The sequence below is a fragment of the Periplaneta americana genome, chromosome 16, assembly GCF_040183065.1.
Source record: "Periplaneta americana isolate PAMFEO1 chromosome 16, P.americana_PAMFEO1_priV1, whole genome shotgun sequence".
Classification (NCBI taxonomy): domain Eukaryota; kingdom Metazoa; phylum Arthropoda; class Insecta; order Blattodea; family Blattidae; genus Periplaneta; species Periplaneta americana.
In genome coordinates this window covers 42,815,431-42,838,650 of record NC_091132.1, presented here as the reverse complement: position 1 = coordinate 42,838,650, position 23,220 = coordinate 42,815,431, and the positions used below count along the sequence as shown (strand labels likewise).

General features: G+C 36.5%; 1 protein-coding gene across 1 annotated transcript in view; it reads right to left on the bottom strand.

Annotated features, from left to right (window-relative positions):
* The window catches only part of LOC138716143 (puratrophin-1-like), a 1,133,117-nt gene that overhangs the window by 535,944 nt on the left and 573,953 nt on the right, over positions 1-23,220 (bottom strand). The window contains exons 8-9 of the mRNA XM_069848962.1: positions 21,316-21,557; positions 13,496-13,634 (exon numbers count right to left, since the gene is read on the bottom strand). Of these exons, the coding sequence (XP_069705063.1) occupies positions 13,496-13,634; positions 21,316-21,557 (381 nt within the window). The remainder of the gene's footprint in view (positions 1-13,495; positions 13,635-21,315; positions 21,558-23,220) is intronic.

Below are 23,220 nucleotides of genomic sequence, written 5' to 3'. Positions count from 1 at the left end.
TGTTACTTATGAAGTTCAAACATGTCTTCGGACAGTTGACTAAACAAGAAGTTATAAGACTGAAAAATAAACTTTATATATTATTAAAATTTCTATCACTTTCTATGATTAGGACACATTTGGATAAGTTTGGAAAGAATCCTTAGGTACTCCCAACTCTTCTATGTTATGTTAAACTGATTCCCAGTCATTCGAAAATAATCTTATATTCGAACTCTAATTTGTACGCATTTCTGAGTTGAATGTAATTTAAATCATTCCGCTTCAGTTGCGTACAGCTCAGGTTTTAGTGTTACACATATATTGAACACAGTTTTTGTTAGAATGACCTACTAGATTCAGATGCAGGAATGTGCAATACTGAATTCCACCTTTCGCTGAATTACTGATCGCGTGCTAATATCTGCAAATAAACAGCTGTCATTGCTGAAGCAGTGCCACAGTTCAAGTCCCAATCGCCCTTAATGTCAAAGAGCAAGAAACATTACGGTATCGCGGCCATCTTTCCGCTTTCTTAAGTATCGATTTCCGCACGGCTTGACTTTTAACTCACATGTAAATGATTTATATTTAGTATAAATCTATTCATTCAAATGTTCTTTCTGTGTATCCCTCCATCTGTATCCACCTGATTGATTGATTCTCGCGGCAATGATTCTGTTTATCTTTTCTTCTTGAATCTGAGTCGGCAGTTCCCTGCCAAACTGCACGATTTTAGACAGTTGTCAGGCCTGCCCGAAGCAGAGAAATCCATGTGGGTGTGCCTCAAAGTGTACCATAATTCTCAATAAATCTGAATCTTGATTTGAACTGGAACACTGTCCATTTGAATATAGTGTTATCTGCATAATGGCTTGCTCGTTATTTATTCGATCACAGAGATCTTTTGATTAACAATTACTACGGACCTGGCTTCATGAAAGTAGGTTTATGAGTCTTCATATTCAAATGCTGTTATTATCATATCACACGGTACACACCACCTGACAATAGGTGTAATATATACGGATATCCCGCCTTAGTCTATCACCAAAGGGAGAGGTCAGTTATTAAAAGTGGTCTGTTGTGTTATCGGAGTTGTCTGGAGTAACTAACGACCAGCTTTGTTTAAACTGATACGTCCACTCCCCCATTCCAGAGTGTTTCCACGGAAGATTTAATATAGGCCTACAGTATTATATTATTAAAATTTTTCTGAAAAAGTCTATTGATTACCCTATTAAATAACTTTTGTGCGAGATCGTGCATATTTGCTTGCTTTCCGCACAAAACCAATACGCGGTAAGTGTGAAATACCACATTCAGTATTCCTAACCTAACAAACATAACAATTTTCCTATTCTTACCGCTTAAGCGCCATATTCATTTTACTGCTTTAGGCTTATAACATATTATTTTTTAAAGACGTTCAATATAGTAATAATTATAAATTGGAAACTTACCACTGCAATTTCACCTAAATTGCACTGTTAATTATTGTTTTTAAATATTTGCAAAAACTAAGTAAACTCTACAACACCACAAAAGTTACTGCATTTGTAATGCAAGTAACATTAAGGAAGCCGTGAAAAAATCAACAAGATTCCAAACTCATCATAGACTGGGGGAAAAAAAGACAGACGTATATCACGGCCTGCTGGAGTAGGCCTATAGTAAACACAGAAAACATTTTATAGGAACAATGTTGAAGATAGATATATTTGTTTTCTAAAGTTGCCGTCATTGAACAGAAACCAAGATGGAGATTTCATTGCAATTAATTAGAAATTCCTCTTTCAGGTATGTAATAAACGATCTTCGCACAAAATAATGTACGATACACGAGCGGTATGTTTGTTTTAATGTTCCAGGAAATTAAAAAAGCTCAACTACGTTTCGCTTTTTCAATCTTTTCCTCGAACATAAAAACGTCAACATACCGCCCTTGTAACGTATATTACTATTGTGCGAGATCGTGCGTATTTGCTTGCTTTCCGCACAAAACCAATACGCGGTAAGTGTGGAATACCACATTCAGTATTCCCAACCTAACACACATAACAATTTCCCTCTTCTTACCGCTTAAGCGCCATATTCATTTTACTGCTTTAGGCTTTTAACATATTATTTTTAAAGACGTTCAATATAGTAATAATTATAAATTGGAAACTTACCACTGCCATTTCAACTAAATTGCACTGTTAATTATTGTTTTTAAATATTTGCAAAAATTAAGTAAACTCTACAACACCACAAAAGTTACTGCATTTGTAATGCAAGTAACATTAAGGAAGCCGTGAAAAAATCAACAAGATTCCAGACTCATCATAGACTGGGGGGAAAAAAAAGACAGACGTATATCACGGCCTGCTGGAGTAGGCCTACTGTATAGTAAACACAGAAAACATTTTATAGGAACAATGTTGAAGATAGATATATTTGTTTTCCAAAGTTTCCGTCATTGAACAGAAACCAAGATGGAGATTTCATTGCAACTAATTCGAAATTCCTCTTTCAGGTATGTAATAAAGGATCTTCGCACAAAATAATGTACGATACACGAGCGGTATGTTTGTTTTCATGTTCCAGGAAATTAAAAAAGCTCAAGTACGTTTCGCTATTTCAATCTTTTCCTCGAACATGAAAACGTCAACATACCGCTCTTGTAACGCATTAAACTATATTTGGATTTTAACATTTTCAAATTGGAGCAGATATATGGTAAAGGTTCGAAATACTGTGATACTAATAATTAGACAGCGGAAAAAGAAATCATTCGGATGTGAAGGTAACTACAACGCGTCCACACCTGTGGAGTATCGGTCAGCGCGTCTGGCCTTGAAACCAGGTGGCCCGGGTTCGAATCCCGGTCGGGGAAAGTTACCTGGTTGAGGTTTTTTCCGGGGTTTTCCCTCAACCCAATATGAGCAAATGCTGGGTAACTTTCGGTGTTGGACCTCGGACTCATTTCACCGGCCTTATCACCTTCATTTCATTCAGACGCTAAATAACCTGAGATGTTGATACAGCGTCGTAAAATAACCGAATAAAATAAAAATAAACTGCAACGCAAATTGTTTGTCTCGTCAGAGGATTGTTGTTTACGTAAGCACAATAGAGACGCGTGCAGGTATAGGCCGGTGGGAAATGTAAATTGACACACGGAATAATCACTGAATATTGGTTGTAGGCCGACGTTGATATAACTATTCTAATGGCATATTTTGTGTATTTTACTATAAACCCTTTAAAGTGAGGATTGTTCAACGTTTTGAATGGAATATTGCAACTTATCATCATTCGACGAATTTCGCTTAGATCTTGAAAGTCTTAGTTGGACGAAAAGGAGGTTAAAAACGATAAAATTCCCGTGCAGTGAACAGTAATCTCTTTTGGTCCTAAAATTAGAGCAGAAGTTTAATATTTTTCACACAGTTCAGGACTAAATTTGAAAACTTTGATACCCCATCTCCACGTCCGCTATAAAATATTCTATACAGAGTTCGACCACCTTTTTCTCCAGAAGAAAAGTAGTGGTTATTAAATTATTATTATTATTATTATTATTATTATTATTATTATTATTATTACACTTACTTACAAATAGATTTTAAGGAACCCCGCAGGTTCATTGCCGCCCTCACATAAGCCTGCCATCAGTCCCTATCCTGTGCAAGATTAATCCTTACTCCATCATTATATCCCACCTCCCTCAAATCAAGTTTCATATTATCGTCCCATCTACGTCTCGGCCTCCCCAAAGGTCTGTACTATTGTTATTATTATTACTATTATTATTATTATTATTATTATTATTATTATTATTATTATTAATAAAATCAAATAAGTGTGTCGCGATATCGTGGGCGTTCAGTAAACTGTGTCGTTAGTCAAAAAAGGTTGGGAACCACTGCATTAGTCAGTTCTTACATAGATATGGAAATGCTACTACTTCTTCTTCTTTATGTAAGTATTGTGTGGGTAAAAAAGTATTTTTTTTATTTTAGTAGGTTATTTTACGACGCTTTATCGACATCTTAGGTTATTTAGCGCATGAATGAGATGAAGGTGATAATGCCGGTTAAATGAATCCGGAGTCCAGCACCGAAAGTTACCCAGCATTTGCTCATATTGGGTTGAGGGAAAACCCCGAAAAACCTCAACCAGCTAACTTGTCCCGACCGGGAATCGAACCCGGGCCACCTGGTTTTGCGGTCAGATGCGCTAACCGTTACTCCACAGGTGTGGACAGAGAAGTAAATGTTGACGAAAACCACTCTCGCTTCATTTTAAGAAATAATTCTCATTTTATTTATACGAATTTCAGAGATCCTAATAATTCACAACGTGAAGTATTCGCATAACAGATTATACCACAGTAGACTAAATCGAAACCTCATACATATACTAATTCAGTATGTTAGATTAAACAAAGATAACTTCGTGATGATCAAATGTATGTCTTCCGGAAATATTATAATAAGCTAGATACAGATGTTTACGGAAGACAATCCACTCAAATGCAATCCTCACACATGAATATTCTTCAGAAACGTCAATATACTTGGAAGAAATGATAGAAGAGTGAAAGTTGTGTAATTATTTCCGTAAACAATACTTAATGAAATCACGATCGAGAACTCAGTCCGAAGTACACGCCTGTACGGTGCTCACGCAAAAATATGCTCTCTTCTTGTTCCTTAATAAATAAACACAGTTCACGAACAGCTATCGTGTATCGCGCGTATGGATAAACCAGCAGCATAAATGGAGCAACATCTCTGATCAGCTGAATACATAATCGATAGATGCAGGTACACGTAATGAGTAATGACTTAATCCATAGGTTATTATCTAGATAGAATTATTAATTCCGTTATTATAGCCTACGGACTAATAAATTCATACTACAATTGTAATAACTTTAATGCCAATTCCACTCGGCTGGTATTACTCGACCAAGGCCAGTGGAGTCCTGCATCCTGAAGCGCCACTTGTACTTCTCCTGCGTTCTTATAGAGTCATCGCGATAGTTCACATTACGCCCGCGTCTCCACTCGCCTCGGTCGAGTTATAACTACTAATTGCGTACGTTATAAACTGTAGCGTTTGTTTATATTATCACTAGTGGTTGTGCAGCAAATGCTACAAACTAAGTTCATTAGACGTTCAAATAAAAATTTTTCAGATATATTTTCAATGAAGAATACCAGACATTTTGAAAGTTATTTGCTTCATTATAATGAAACATACTCCCTCTGAATGGTCTTTTTACGCCAAATACTTTCTCTTGAACCTTTCCACCTTCAGTTTTTGACTTTCAGCACGAAAACGCAAGTAACAATGTCAGAACGATCAGTGGTTTTTTTCATGTGGGAATAAAGCAATAGCTATTTCAGGTCATTAAGGATTGTACGCGAAAGTTACAAAAAGTCAGGTTTTCTATGCTTTTGAACAATAGACGTAGCATCTTGGTATAGCTGCTGCATGTAGAGCTTGAGATCTTGCTGAAATGATCGGCAGACTACAAAATTCTGTAGGCCTCTTCTTTTATTAGTAAGTAATACCTTTCCTTAGGATCTGTAATTTTTGCGCTCTCTCGAGCCAATACTGAAGAGAATGACGCATATAAGTACACCACACCGCCATTAAGTGTATGAAAAAGACCCAACCAAGTTTTGTAGTTATATATAATAGCCGCCACTCAGTAAATTATAGAAATGAAGATCTAATTTAAGATATTTCTACATCCACTTACATAACTTCAAAACGTTTCATTTTCATTTCAACAATATAGCATTAATATGTATAATTAATGAAAAATAGTCACATCATGGCATTAACTATAATAATATTTCATTTCTAATGGTAGTAATGTCATCAAACCACCTCAAGTTTTGTAGATTTTAATATCCAATACACAGCTGTACTCAGAAAATTACACACCGCAGAATCAGACCTGTAAATTATGTTTAGTAAGTCTTGAAGTTTTTGATAACCAATTGAATTTGAACTCTAAATAATGTTAGCAATCCTGCAGGTCATGGCCTTCGTGTAATAGCCTATTGTTTATTGTAGTGTGTGTTTTGTTTTATTCTGAAATGAAATTAGTTCTCAAAACTGACGAAAGATGGATTTTGGAAAATATAAAAATTATATAGGAAAACTAACGCTTCACTGAAAGTTACTATTTTTCTGAAAATCCTTGGATGTCAAGCTTAAAAATGACGGGACACTCATTAAAACCCGTTCAGCCGTTTTCCCGTAATTTCCATTATCAGTTCAAATTATATATATATATATATATATCGATCCCCCTTTGGACTCATCAGAATTTAGAAATAAAGCGACTCGTTATGAAAAAACACGAGATTATACTGGACAGTTTCTGTGACGTTTGTGTTTGATAACACATTACGAATTATTTTTCATGAATAAATTCCAACATGTCGTAGCATTTAATAAGAATTTGACCTAGGATTTTAGATTTTAACCCCATTTTTTCCTGAAAGAATAAATAAAAACCAATGATGTAGGTCAGTGGTCGTCAGCACTCGCTGAAATGGGTACAGGGTAAGCGGAGCCGTCCCGTCTGCCCCTCGTGCAGCAAGAAGAGGTAGAGAGTATACCCGCTAGCAGCTAAGAGTGCACCATAGTGCAGTGTGTTCTCCGCGGATAAGAGACGCTAGCTCCAGGGTGCTCTGTGCTGATGACCGCTGATGTGGGTACATGGTGTAACTTTTCATGAAAATACGCTATCTGTTAATAACATTAATTTGTAGGGGAACGTCTTCATAGTACTGCAGCTTTCATATCTTGAAGCACACATAAGCAACTTTGCAATAATCAAAGCTATCGGAACCACACTTGTTCATTTCAGACAAGGAGGAGAATAAGCCTATAGCTAATCCTGTACCTTTCCGCATGCATGGAAACCTCTTTGACGTCGATACGAGGGCAGAGAAGGAGCACGATTGATTTGCAGGAGGATTTTTAATCTCCGGAAGCACGGTTCAGATTTCTCGTAGAAAATATAGGGCTGTTTATAAATGAGATATATCAAGAGTGTGTTAGTAAATACGATGCTATTTCTTCTTACACAGTACAGAGTAAAAAAAAGAGAACAGCTGACTAATTTCCCATTTCCCCACACACAAAATTTACTGTTTAAGAAGGAATACGAAGAAAAAATTTCAAGGAAGAGTTTTGTTGGGAGTAAAACAATACTGGTTCTAGTACAATTTTTACCGTTAACGAACTCCTGTTAATTTACTTCTACATTTGAAGCCTGTAATTTACTTTCACTTATGTCAAACTAACGGTAGGTCACGCATTCTCAAATCATCATTCATACATCAAAAACACGTAATTAAATATAAACGGTCATATAAAGCTTGTTAAAAATAATTTATCTTTAGAAAGTTGATCTCCACGCGTTCTAAAATTAGACAAGGAAAACGATGATGCTCAATCAGCTAAAAGTAGGAACCGTGTTAATAGCAAGTGTAAAATGGATTTAATGCCAATTACTGGATAACCGAAAACCTTAAGAAATACAATTCCCGGTATTGTTTTCAAATCTTTTGAATGCACTAGTAACAGTTATAGGTCTGGCTGTATGAAGTTTATACAGAGTGAACCGTAAGTAAAGTCATTAATTTCAGGGGGGGGGGGGGTTATTCTTTGAAATATTTCAAACAAAAAAGTTTAATACAATTTTCCTTGTTTTTGCTTCCTTTTCGCGACAAAAATTGTTTTATATTAAACATTTGTGATGCTTATTATAATGTAAATTGTGGCTCAAAATTAATAAAAAAGGTGCGATTTAAGTTCTCTTGTAATTAATGAAGATAAAGCAATAGCTATCCAATTTTATTTAAATAATAAAGGTAATAAACAAATTTGAACTACAATAAAAATTAAAATGCATAAAAAAATGTTACGTTTTATTTAACGACGCTCGCAACTGCCAAGGTTACATCAGTGTCGCCGGTGTGCCGGAATTTTGTCCCACATGAGTTCTTTTACATGCCAGTAAATCTACTGACATGAGCCTGTCGCATTTAAGCACACTTAAATGCCATCGACCTAGCCCGGGATCGAACCCGCCACTTCAGGCATAGAAGACCAGCGCTATACCGACTGTGCCAACCAGGCCGACTTAAAATGCATAATTTTGACTATTCTGATATAAATTGCAATTGTTCAATTATTAATGAAGTTAATGAGGTTAAATACTTAGGTATAATTACTGATAATAATTTAAAATGGAATATTCATATTCATTATATTTGTAAAAAATTGCGCAAAAAATACTAGTTTGTCATTCTAAGACATTTTGTCGACTAACTATTGACGTACAATTTATGACTGGTATTACAGGACGGGGTGCAACTTATAAATCCAACCTTTAACCGTTAATTTTACTACAGGAAAAAGTATTAAAATTTGTTTAAAAAAGCAGAAATATTACTCAACTGAACTGTTGTTTAAACATTTCAAAGTTAAACATTAAACAAATTTATTATTTTATTTTCTTAAAATATTTTGACAAAAATCATAATAACTTTTAAATGTATATACATAAATATAGAACTAAAAATATGAATTTTCTGCGTTTATTTGAACCTATATGTAAAACCAGTACAGCTTTTTACCATAGCATGAGTCAAGGTCCTAGATTATTAAACAAATTTTATTCTAATTATATTTTAACCACTAAGCTTCTCCAAATTAATTATAAAGTAAAAAAAAAAAAATGTATCGGATTTACAGCTTGGGTATAAAGATATTTAACACTTTTTAATCTGTATAACTTATTCACTCTCAATTTTATTTTGTTTGTATTGGAATCCCCTCCTGAGCACGAGTCTTATTCATTCGGGAGTAGAATAGTTTGTATTGTATTGTATTATATATCATATCATATATCATATCATATCATATCATATCATATCATATCATATCATATCATATCATATATCATATCGTATCATATCATATCATATCATATATCATATCGTATCATATCATATCATATCATATATCATATCATATCATATCACATCACATCATATCATACCATATACTTACTTACTGGCTTTTAAGGAACCCGGAGGTTCATTGCCGCCCTCACATAAGCCCGCCATTGGTCCCTATCCTGAGCAAGATTAATCCAGTCTCTACCATCATATCCCACCTCCCTCAAATTCATTTTAATATTATCTTCCCATCTACGTCTCGGCCTCCCCAAAGGTCTTTTTCCCTCCGGCCTCCCAACTAACACTCTATATGCAATTCTGGATTCGCCCATACGTGCTACATGCCCTGCCCATCTAAAACGTCTGGATTTAATGTTCCTAATTATGTCAGGTGAAGAACATTATATCATATCATATCATATCATACCATACCATATCATATCATATCATATCATATCATATCATATCATATCATATATAATATCATTCATATCATATCATATCATATCATATCATATCATATCATATCATATCATATCATATCATATCATATCATATCATATCATATCATATCATATCATATCATATCATATCATATCATATCATATCATATCATATCATATCATATCATATCATATCATATCATACCATACCATACCATATCATATCATATCATATCATATCATATCATATCATATCATATCATATCATATCATATCTTATATAATATCATTCATATCATATCATATCAGATCAATCATATCATATATCACATCATATCATATCATACCATACCATACCATACCATATCATATCATATCATATCATATCATATCATATCATATCAGATCAATCATATCATATATCACATCATATCATATCATATCATATCATATCATATCATATCATACCATACCATACCATATCATATCATATCATATCATATCATATCATATCATATCAGATCAATCATATCATATATCACATCATATCATATCATATCATATCATATCATATCATATCATATCATATCAGATCAATCATATCATATCATATCATATCATATATTTGTCCACACTTGTGGAGTAACGGTTAGCGCGTCTAGCCGCGAAACCATGTTCGATTCCCAGTCGGGACAAGTTACCTAGTTGAGGTTTTTTCTAGGGTTTTCCCTCAACCCAATATGAGCAAATGCTGGGTAACTTTCGGTGTTGGATCCCGGACTCATTTCACCGGCATTATCACCTTCATGTCATTCAGACGCTAAATAACCTAAGCTGTTGATAAAGCGTCGTAAAATAACCTACTAAAATAAATAAAATATCATATCATATCATATTCATTTGTAATTTACTAGCATTAAATAAATAAATAAAATAAATTTTATAGCGTGTTTTGGGAAAGACATTAATTGAATTCCCAATATGCTCAATCAATTTAAGAGAGCAGTGTATTAGGACAATAAATGACTGAAATAATTTTTGTTTTCTTGTAAATATGCAGAAATTTTATCCGAACAAATGTAATTTTTCGTTCTGCAAACGAATTTTGCAATGTAACATTTGTTCTGATCGAAAAATCGAAAAAGAGAGGAGAATTGGGAAGACAAATTTAAAAGGTACGCAAAACGCGTCCTTGCGAGGGGTTGGGGGCTGTAAGAAACTAAATATGTGAGCTCCGAGCCTGTTGGCCACTAGTCTCACTCTTGTTCTGATGAAATTTCTGCACATTTAAAGGACAAAATTAAAATGCCGAATTTGCCTCTAAATACTAACATAGCTTTGTTGCCGCCGACATATAGACACATTAACATACAGAGTTCATGGCAACAAAAGGATCCTAGTTTTTCCGATTCCTAACAGCAAATATTTACATGTAACTCCCTGTAGATTCTCCGCTTTGAGAGGGAAAGTAGGGCCAATGTATTAATTATAGAGGCTGATTACAATTCTGTCCCCGTCGTGTCACGAACTCTCGCCACTGAATACAAGAGCTTGATTATGTCATTTCGAGGAGGCGGATGCAGCAGCTCTTTGAGCTTCCGAACATGTTCTGCCGCCGCGCCGTCAAGACGGAACGCCCATGCACCAGATTCATCTGCTATACTAGTCAAAACTCACACAAGTTGTTTTATAAATCAATGATTTATTTCCCTTTGTTCAGCAATAGCTCAATCTATATTTGCAACATTCTTCACACTGTCAAACAAAGCATAAGAGCAATCCATGCCAATGGCAGTATCGGCGAACTAATTTTATAGTAGATATTGCCGTAAACTCACAACCGGTAAAATTGCTTACATTATACGGACGACATGATGTAATAAAGCATTCTGAGATGTGTACAAGAGATAAATAAGATGCGAGATAACATGCAAAACACAAGCAACGCGTTCTTCTTTGAAGCTGGTTTCTGAAAGAAGCATGTCAAGTTTAGGTGTTGTAAACATTGTACCAGACAATGAATTCCGACAAAGAGGATTTTAAATATTATTTACGAGTACCTAACTATCACACTAACATAAAGAAATATTTCCGTACTTCCATAAATATTATAGTAAAAATTACTTCTACGCAATAACGTTTCTTACCGTTCATAGATTAACACAGTTTTTCAATACATACACATTAATCTCCTGAACAAATTTGTCTTTCAATAGAGACAGCTTTATTGTAATACACCGAAGTACATATGTTATTTCCATGCAGGAATTCCGCGTTATCATATGATGAAGGATGGGTGGAGCGGAGAAAAATTCTTTCCGGCACCGGGACTCAAACCCGGGTTTTCAGCTCTACGTGCTGACGCTTTATCCAATAAGCCACACCGGATTCCAGTTCCGATGGCGGATTGAATCCTCTCAGTTTAAGTTTCACCTCTTAGTTTCCCTTTAGTGGAAGAATTCAATCCGGCATCGGAACTGGAATCCGGTGTGGTTTAGTCGGTATATCACAATACTATGATATTCGTAAATAATCACTTAGTGATTTAAGACGGCGCTCATTCCGTCAGATCCCGGCCACTTAGTCACTCGTAATGAGTGCACTTCTGTAGATAGTGCGTTGGACATTGTGCCACTGTCACACATCTGTGACGCAGTGCAAGAGGGTTGGCCACTAAAGGGAAACTGAGAGGTGGAACTTAAACTGAGAGAATTCAATCCGGCATCGGAACTGGAATCCGGTGTGGCTTAGTGGGTAAAGCGTCAGCACGTAGAGCTGAAAATCCAGGTTCGAGTCCCAGTGCCGGAGATAATTTTTCTCCGCTCCACCCATTCTTCATCATGGAGTAAATCAGTGTTAAGATTTAAGGGAAAATTATTTTTTTCTAAGGAAAGTATTCATTTGGGACTAATATGGTGTTACAATTTTTTGTCGTACTCTATCCAAGGAATGAGATGTTGAAATCATATTTATATTACTTCCAGACTGTAAGTTGGCCTAATGTATGAATATCAAATAAAATACTCTACGGTATTAAAGAAAGTGGATTATTGTACATACTGCATTTTATTATTTTATTTGAATACAAAGATCTTAAGCAATCATTAGGATTTCCTTAAATCCTCTATTACTTTATCTTTCGCTTGATGACAAGGATTCAATATTCGAGATATTACGAAATATTTTATTATACGTATAAGGTTGGTCAGAGCGTGAGGGCATTCTCAAAGTATTTCTGTAAGGTCATGGTAATGCATACAAAGCAAAGTATATTATGATTAAAATAAACTCTGTTATGTGCAATTAACTTATATTGTTTACTTTTAGTACCGGTAAGTAATTTGTTTTAAATGATCCCCATTTCACAAGTTGACCACAGACGTGTCTGTTTCCTCAGGCTGTGAAATGAGAACTTTGTGATTGACGAATTCAATATTATTATGAATTCACTTGCTGTGCTCTGTAATTTAATGGCACATTTTTAGATAAAAAATAACGGACATTTTATGAGGAGATGTTTTGCTAAACCAAGAGCGGTGACTATCTCAAAAAATTCCGATCGGGCTGAATTCCCTGTTATTGCATTTCGCAAACGTTCAGTGCTCTCCGGCGTTCAAATAGTACGTACAATACTGACACGAAATAATAACACAACGTTGTCATCAACACGAAAATTGTTTATTAACTTTAAAATCGTATCTCACTTTGATACCCTTCTATCTCTTGTAACTTTAAACTCAGTTTTCAAGTTCCTTCGTGTCTGTATAACTACTTATACCTATCGGAAATCAAATAATTTGTTTTCTACAATTTTTTCAACACCGGAAGTGGAATACTAAATTTCTAAGTGGTAGAATTATGAATGCGAAATGTTATTTTTAAAGAACTACAACGATTTATAATCTCTCTTCTGCAAAATTATATTAGTTTGGTACCTAACAGCAAGAAGATCAACTTATAATAAAAGTAATAGCCTTTTTGAGCAGAGCGCACGATACATAAACACGTCCAAGCTGAATAATTGATGTAGACACTCGCTTGAGCCACACGTAGCTGTGAACATGCACACAGTATAAAAAGCGACTCACTGACCTGGGCTGTCTCGTCCTCCAGGGCTCGAACTCTGGCCAGATCTCGAAGTCGTTCTCGTCGTCCTTCCGATAACTGCTCCAGTCGACGGGCTGCACGGTCCACTTCCATGAAGAGCCGCCGCGCTCGCTCAGCAAACACCCTGCAATTTAAAGTTGCGTACTTCATTACAGTGATGTAGTCTCCACATAATATAATGTAATACATTCATTCATTCCTGGTGTTCTGCCCAAGGGCAGGTCTTTCACTGCAAATCCAGCATTCTCCAGTCTTTCCTATTTTCTGCGTTCTTAGTCTCCGCATATGATCCATATACAGTAAGTATCTTAATGTCGTCTATCATTTCATATCTTCATCCGTCCAGAACTCTTCTCCCGTTCACCAGTCCTTCCAGTGCATCTTTCACAAGGCAGTTTCTTCTCAACCAGTGATCCAACCAACCAAACACAGATCAATGTGGTACTTACGACAGGTTAAATCAATCACAGGTCATGTGCTTAAGTCAGTTATCCATTCATTCGGTCAGTTAAGTTAATCACAAGTCAATGTGGTGCTTAAGTAAGATATCCATTCAGTCAGTGGATTAAGTCAATCACAGGTCAATGTGGTACTTAAGTAAGATATCCATTCAGTCAGTGGGTTAAGTCAATCACAGGTCAATGTGGTACTTAAGTAAGATATCCATTCAGTCAGTGGATTAAGTCAATCACAGGTCAATGTGGTACTTAAGTAAGATATCCATTCAGTCAGTGGATTAACTCAATCACAGGTCAATGTGGTACTTAAGTAAGATATCCATTCAGTCAGTGGATTAATTCAATCACAAGTCAATGTGGTACTCGAGTAAGATATCCATTCAGTCAGTGGGTTAAGTCAATCACAGGTCAATGTGGTACTTAAGTAAGATATCCATTCAGTCAGTGGGTTAAGTCAATCACAGGTCAATGTGGTACTTAAGTAAGATATCCATTCAGTCAGTGGATTAACTCAATCACAAGTCAATGTGGTACTCGAGTAAGATATCCATTCAGTCAGTGGGTTAAGTCAATCACAGGTCAATGTGGTACTTAAGTAAGATATCCATTCAGTCAGTGGGTTAAGTCAATCACAGGTCAATGTGGTACTTAAGTAAGATATCCATTCAGTCAGTGGATTAACTCAATCACAAGTCAATGTGGTACTCGAGTAAGATATCCATTCAGTCAGTGGGTTAAGTCAATCACAGGTCAATGTGGTACTTAAGTAAGATATCCATTCAGTCAGTGGGTTAAGTCACTCACAGACTAATTTAGTATTTAAGTAAGATATACATTCAGTCAGTGGGTTGTCACTCACAGACCAATTTAGTACTTAAATAAGATATTAATTCAGTCAGTGGATAAGTCAATCACAGGCCAATGTGGTAATTAGGTAAGATATCCATTCAGTCAGTAGGTTAAGTCAATCACAGGCCAATATTGTACTTAGGTAAGATATCCATTCAGTCAGTGGGTTAAGTCAATCACAGGTCAATGTGGTACTTAAGTCAGCAAGTGAAGTCAGTCAGTCAGTAAATTGGCCTCTATCACTATGCCCATTTCACTATCGCTGTATCATTGCAATATAATTATCACATTGTATTTAAACAATGTATCTTAGTGAATTTTATATACATCAGAATTGCAACATACATAATGTAACAAATATTTCATGTTGTATAGAGTACTATAGTTTTGCAATAACTGATTAATGTTCTTTTGTAAACGTAAGGCAGCAGAATGTCAGTTGAGCAATAGCGATGGAAAAGTCACTGAATGTTACTTTCAGTTAATTAATGTTTTTTTTTTTTTTTTTTTATTTGTTCGGTACAAGTTTGCTATATTTGTGTCGGTATGAAAGTCACCATGACGTTCATTGTTATTTATTCGTAAGAAGTGAGTGACAATAACTGTAACATCTAGAGAATGTAATTTTGTCGCGCTTATCGAGATAAACAGCCATCACGACTAACCTACGTCATAAATTATTTGTAATCGTATTCATCGCTCAGATTGAAATTCTAGTCCAACGTTGAAGCCAATAAGTACACAGAAGGGCGATGGGTCGATTCATATCACTGAATATTTTACGGGTATGTTATCTGAAAAGCTGCGTATCGCAAATCAACCACAATATTGTGAGGCTCGATTTCATTTCCAGGGATACACAAGAGTAACTTGTGGCTTATGACTGGGGTAGATAAAAGGGTTTGGAAAATATTATTTTCCATTAACACCCACTTCCGTAGCAATCAATGAAACCGCATCAATCCGTCCTCCACACAATTGAAAAACTCAAATAGCCACTTTTTATCGTGGCATCGGTAGCCACGTTATGGAAAATCATAATAAAAATCATCTTTATAACGAGAATTGACCTGTTTTCTTTACCGATAAAAATTTCAATAAAAGTTTTCATTATTAAATAAAGCGATAGGAATAATATCGTTTAATCTTCACGATTTCTTAACTGATTATGAAATCGGTGAATATATAAATACATGGTTTTATATGGCCAACGAATTAACTCACATCAGACCTGAAAACAAGTAAACCTCGGTTTATACCTGAAAAGCTAGAATAAACAATGTATACATCTTGATTACACAACTTTTAACACAATATCACTTCGGAATATGTATTATATGTCTTTCACGTGTTAAATTCTATCGTACCTGGTTACATGTTTGAACCTGTTATGGGTTTTCTTCAGAACTGACTGTTGCTTTCAGAACACACACTCTCTTTGACTCCACATTACACTACACAAACACACCCCCACGGGAAACAAAACAAATGGGGCCAAGACCAGCAACAACCAGTTCTGAAGAAGATCCATTACAGGTCGAAACATATTAACCAGGTGTGATAGAATACGTGAAGGACATATAATACATATTCCAAAGAATGTATGTCGCTTGACCAAGAAAACAATAAGTCTAGAGTTTTTAACTGAGAAAAGAAATATTTTTTATCACTGCTAGGGTACGAACAAGCCAATGGCCTAACCAGTGAAGATTATTATTATTATTATTATTATTATTATTATTATTATTATTATTATTATTATCATCATCATCATCATCATCATCATCACAATTATGGCAGGGATTAACGCCATCACAGGACAACTGTATGATATAAAATGAGGGGAATTTAATAGTGCGAATCATTTATGCATAACCATTAAAAAAATAAAAAAAAATAAAATTTCCCAGAATACATTAGTAACTTTTTTCTCGTAAGTATTGTAGTGATACATTTATCTCTCTTTACTTGTATTATTTCGGAGCTGTGAAGCATTTCTTTTCTAATGGTGGGTTCTTTATCATTCACCCATGTGAGGCCATGTGTGGCCTTGCGGGTTTAAATTGAACTAAGTGTGGGGTGTGCACTGGCAGGGTGATGCAATACCGGCAAGAAAAAAGTTGCCGGTCATTGCGAGTAACGTGTTTCTTCTACCTAGGAGACCGGCCGTATTCCCCTTTCTCAAACAAGGACGGCGAAGGTGGAAGGCAGGAGGGGATGACAGTCTTCCCTCATACATTGACGTCCGCCCGCGTAAAAATATTTTCAACGGTAACTTCAAAACGACGCGCCAAAAGATATAGATTGTTTAACAAAAAGGGTTCCTTATTGTTAGACCTATCACCCCTCAGAATTTCTCGTAGAGATTTTGAGTCACCCTGTACATATAGTAACAGTGTGGCTATACAGATGAACCCAGTCCTAAACCAAAGCCTATACCGTTTCAAGCTACCTAATCCATCTCGACCGTATCCAGGTGCGGGTACAGTGATCAAATTTGATTGACAGTTTCACACACTTCCTATACCAGCCATTGGTTTAGGCTATATGAATTGGTTCTGCCCACAATTTTTTACTAAACTGTCTTCTATTGGAGTATTATACAATACACGGGTACAGTGATCAAATCTGATTGGTAGTTTCACACACACTCCCTATTCCAGGCATTGACTTAGTATACAAATTCTTTTTGCCCACATTTTTTTACTAAACTATCCTCTATTGGAGTATTATACAATACACGGGTACAGTAACCAAATCTGATTGGTAGTTTCACACACACTCCCTATTCCAGGCACTGACTTAGTATACAAATTCTTTTTGCCCACAATTTTTTACTAAACTGTCTTCTATTGGAGTATTATACAATACATGGGTACAGTGATCAAATCTGATTGGTAGTTTCACACACACTACCTAATCCAGGCATTGACTTTAGTATACGAATTGTTTCTGCCCACAGTTTTTTACTAAACTGTCATCTATTGGAGTATTATACAATACATGGGTACAGTGATCAAATCTGATTGGTAGTTTCACACACACTACCTAATCCAGGCATTGACTTTAGTATACGAATTGTTTCTGCCCACAGTTTTTTACTAAACTGTCTTCTATTGGAGTATTATACAATACATGGGTACAGTGATCAAATCTGATTGGTAGTTTCACACACACTACCTAATCCAGGCATTGACTTTAGTATACGAATTGTTTCTGCCCACAGTTTTTTACTAAACTGTCATCTATTGGAGTATTATACAATACACGGATACAGTGATCAAATCTGATTGGCAGTTTCACACACACTCCCTATTCTAGGCATTAACTAAGTATACGAATTGTTACTGCCCACAATTTTTTATAACCTGTCCATCTATTGGAGTATTATGCAATACACGGGCACAGTATCCTTCTTTTGACCAGCAGTTATAGTTTTCTACTAGTTCCACACTGAATTCAGTCGATGACATAAAAATGGACGTATTGTCAAACTACTTTAGTAGAGCTGGTTTGTCGTCATTTCTCACCACTTGCTCGTAACTACCCCTACCTTTATTCTTCATATCAGTGTCACTTTTTAGTGAAACGTATTATATTGTAAAGAATATTTTGATTATATGAAAATGATGCAAACATGAAATAACAGCCATCAGGTTTATGCAATATTATTTATTCTACTTATTATAGAAAACTATAGTAATGTGATTTATGAAACGTCATTCTAGTGACCAAAGGTATCGCCAATGTAGTGTTGTATGCCTGTATGGGAACCCAAACAATGTTTCTATTATTATTACGTGAATAGGTAATATGTAAAGAATGTATCAACAGTTAATATTATTTCATTTAACATAATATAACAAATCGGCAATTATATTTGCTTTTCTGAGCCATGCTGCTGATTAGACGTAATGATAAATTCAATCAATTGGAAGCATCTAGTGATAAGTAAATAGAAGAAACTCGAATGACAACCAGAAAGCGCAGATGGTATAGAATAAGATACCTCAGGCCACGGATCTATATAAGCGCATAATGAATGACATGAATAAATTTCTAAGCTATCACATATGATACCGAAGGACAGACGAGGATATGATGAGACAGAGAGGAAGGCAGAAAATAGAAAAGGTTGGAGAAAGCTGGGTTTGCAGTGAAAGACCTGTCCTTGGACAGAACACTAAATGACTTTTTTTTATTTCAGTAGGTTATTTTACGACGCTTTATCAACAGCTTAGGTTATTTAGCGTCTGAATGAGATGAAGGTGATAATGCCGGTGAAATGAGTCCGGGGTCCAGTACCGAAAGTTACCCAGCATTTGCTCATATTGAGTTGAGGAAAAACTCCGGAAAAAACCTCAACCAGATAACTTGCCCCGACTGGGAATCGAACCCGGGCCACCTGGTTTCGCGGTCAGACGCGCTGTTACTCCACAGGTGTGGACCACTAAATGAATGAATGCCAGTTACTCCTCTAGCCAGTTAATATTTTAAGTAGAGGCAACAGACGTGTTTATACATATTAATTTCATTAATAGAAGGGTTTAGGCACAGCAATTTCCACAGCAACGTTTAGCGTAGTTTGAATTAATTCCAGGGGTTTAGAAATTCGTGTGAAATAAGTACCGGAAATTACGTAATAACAAAATACAACAGACTCGGAAAGGTAAATTAAAGCAGGCTTCATAACGAGGGTAGTCAAGAAACGGGGCTCGTATTTCTTACAAGAGAACAATAACTCCCTTGTTCGCGAAAACGCACAAGAGTTCCACTCTATGTAATTCACTACAGCGTGTTGCAAGTGACAGCAGTGAGCACCTGTGTTTAATTTTCTGGAACCAACTGCCATTGCTTTTAAATGCGAATAAAATGCAGTCCTAAGATTTATTACAATGAAGTCTGTGAGCAGACATATGTTCAGTGCGCAGCCCGACCGACGGCTGGCACGCGAGATGCAAGACTCCGACATAAACCGACGACGACGAGTGATTAATTGGCAGGTTGTGACAGCAAGCAAATCATGCACTGGGACAACGCGTGACGGCACATTTCTTAACTAAGCCTGTCATGATCCGCGACTATGGTTCAAGCACTAGCGCGCCGTATTCCATTTAGGCGGCTCATGTTCGATCCCCGGCCAAGTCTCATGGAATTTGTGTTGGACCTCTGGAGTAAGAACTAAGGACCTCTGGAGAAAGAACTAAAGAAGAGAAGCGACTAGAAACATTTGAAATGTGAATATGGAGAGGAATGGAGCATGTGAAATTGATACAGAACAAGAAACGAAGCTGTGTTGAAAAGAATGGGTGAAGAAATAATGATGCTGAAACTGATCAGTAAGAGAAAAAGGAATTGGTTGGGTCACTCGCTGAGAAGAAACTGCCTACTGAAAGATACACTGGAAGGTATGGTGAATAATAATAATAATAATAATAATAATAATAATAATAATAATAATCGATTCTAGGCACATTCTATGACATTTGTACTGATCAAATCGGCTGCGGGAAGAGTTTCACAGAGTTTTTCTTTCCTCTTTCTAATTCTGACTTCAATAAATAGTTACTCCAGTATTATCCTGCCATCATTTCATCGTTCCGAATTGTCGCTGAACGTTACATGAAGTACTACAATAAATTACTCTTCAGATCCTCTGGCTACACGTTCAAACAGAATGTTATACTAACACTGTTATAATACAGGGTGTAACAAAAAGGTATGTCAAAACTTTAGGGAATATTTCTCATGGAAATATCTTATATAAACATGCGTCCACAAACGCTTTATTTCCGAGTTAGAGCTCTTGTCCTTGCCTAGTTTACAAACAAGAGCTTGTAAATAAGAGCTTGTTTACAAACAGCTTGTAATCTGACTGTTTTAGTGTTACGTCCGATTACTGACAGTGGGGTCGTGACGTAATTCCTAGGTTCACCACCAGTGTTGATTTGCTACTGTACGTACAAAGGTCGTGCGACTCACTTCAATGCCTGACTACGTCGGTTGCTAAATGAAAGGTTCCGTGATAAGGAGAGGTGACCAATTCCTTGGCCTCCACGCTCTCCGGACCTTTGCTTATGGGGGCATTTGAAAGATCTTGTTTATGAAACCCCGGTGCAAGATGTAGAGAGTCTACGCGCCCATATTGTGGAAGGCTGCGAAACAATACGTTTGCCAGGGATATATAAAGCATCTCCGGGATGCAATGCGTTGGCGGGTTGATGCATGTATCCGTGCTAATGAAGAACATTTTGAACACTTCTTGTAACGCAGAGTTTCATGTGGTATGCTCCTGTGTGTTTCCCATAATATGTAAGCGAAGTTGTAGAAAATGAACTCTAACATGGAAATAAAGAGTTTCCGGAAGCATGTTTATATAACATATTTTCATTCTCTACAAGTGAGAAATATTTCCCTCAAGTTTTGACATACCTTTTTGTTACATCCTGTATATCACAGATGATATTGTTAGAGAATACTGTGAAGCGATGAACTAACCTGACGTCCTCGCTGGCCGGCAGCCACTGGGCGCGCTCCTCCAGTCTGACCAGAGTGTCGTTTCCCTCGCGGCGAAGGCGCTGCAAGTCAGTGTCGATGAGGGCCCTGGTGAGCGCCCGGTGCTGGTGGTGCAGTTGGCGCCGCGTGATCTGAGTCTGTCCTTCCGTCGTCCTCAGCTCGGACATGATGCTCACCAGACGTCGTCCGCAGGAGTGGCACTGCGCGAGGAATGGCTCCACCTCCTGCTCAACACACGGCAAGCTTTACACTTCTATGCGTGGGAACCAGCATAACGTCTCATAAGTAAAATCGGTTTTTAAGCTTGATCGTTTGTAAGATTTTAATTATTTCCTTTAGTTAAGTATTGCAATTTACAGGACGCTGCAGTTATTATTGTGTATTGTGAGCACGTGAAGTCGTCAATTTTTAATATAAAGAATATAAAATGGAGGTGATAAAGTTTGAGATTACACTCCTCCTAGAACACTCCTGAAAACAAGATTATAAAGCTGCAGCCGCGGCTCGCAGAATAGGCTATGAGAAGTTGAGGGTGAAGGTGTCGTTAGTGAGCGTATAGCACAAGTATGAACGAATATAATATATTATAATATAAATAATATAATAAAAATTATATTATAATCGAATGCGAAACTGCGATCAGCACCATCTGACGGAAGGGGATTCAAATAAGATGATCAGTGCCCGACGTCGTGGGTGGTGAACATTGAACTACGTGTTGGGTAGATTACCCAAAGTTCTCTATTTATCCGTTCGTTCGAGACGAACAGACATTGCTCGAGAAGACAAGATGGCAGCCAGAAACTTGCTAATTAGTGGACATAAAGTGATACTAAGTGTGTGTATAAGCAGTGTATATTAAACAGTGATGTTTAGGGACGTTGTAAAAATAGTGTTGTTGAATGTATTGTAAAGTAATAGTAATATAATAAATTGAACTAAGCAGTTCTTGCTCAATTTTTCCATTTCTCTGTACACTAAATACTCAAAGAATACAACCCCAATTATTTAACCTTTTGCTTTATTTTTGTCTCTGTTTGGTTATATTTTAATTGGGTAGTGTAAAATACATCGTCTCTTTTATCTTCCTGTTGGCTCCGGTAAGAATTTTCAGTGTAAGTGGTGTGATAAATAAAAATGTAAATGTTTTATTTTAAATTGGGTTAGTTGAGAATATCGATGAGGGTGGGAGGAAAGGAATATTTTCTGCACAGTTTAACATTTACGTCACCAGGTGCGCAGCTAAATGCATGGAGTAATTAGTTTTTGTTTTCGCTACTTGGTGCGCTGCTAGATGTAATAAGTTCTCCACCGTCCAACAGACGGCAGCAAGACCAGTTTCTACATTAGCGCCTCTAGCATGTGTTACGGGAGAGTCAGTAAGTTTCGCAACCTATTATATTTTTATTTTATATTATTGGGTTATTTTACGACGCTGTATCAACATCTAGGTTATTTAGCGTCTGAATGAAATGAAGGTGATAATGCCGGTGAAATGAGTCCGGGGTCCAGCACCGAAAGTTACCCAGCATTTGCACGTATTGGGTTGAGGGAAAACCCAGGAAAAAACCTCAACCAGGTAACTTGTCCCAACCGGGATTCGAACCCGGGCCACCTGGTTTCGCGGCTAGACGCGCTGACCGTTACTCCACAGGTGTGGACAACCTATTATGTATTTATCCATGGTACAACGATAGTTCCAGAGTTTCAATAATGGATAAGGAGATATTAAATATTTATAACGTTCTGGAAGACACAATGTCTTAAATATTGAGAATGCACGTAGAGTTTTGGAAGAAAATCAACAAAAAGTGTTCATAGGTTATCAGAAGAACCTGGTACTTCAAAAGCTTATAGGCCTAATACTCGTATAATACAGAAGTTGTA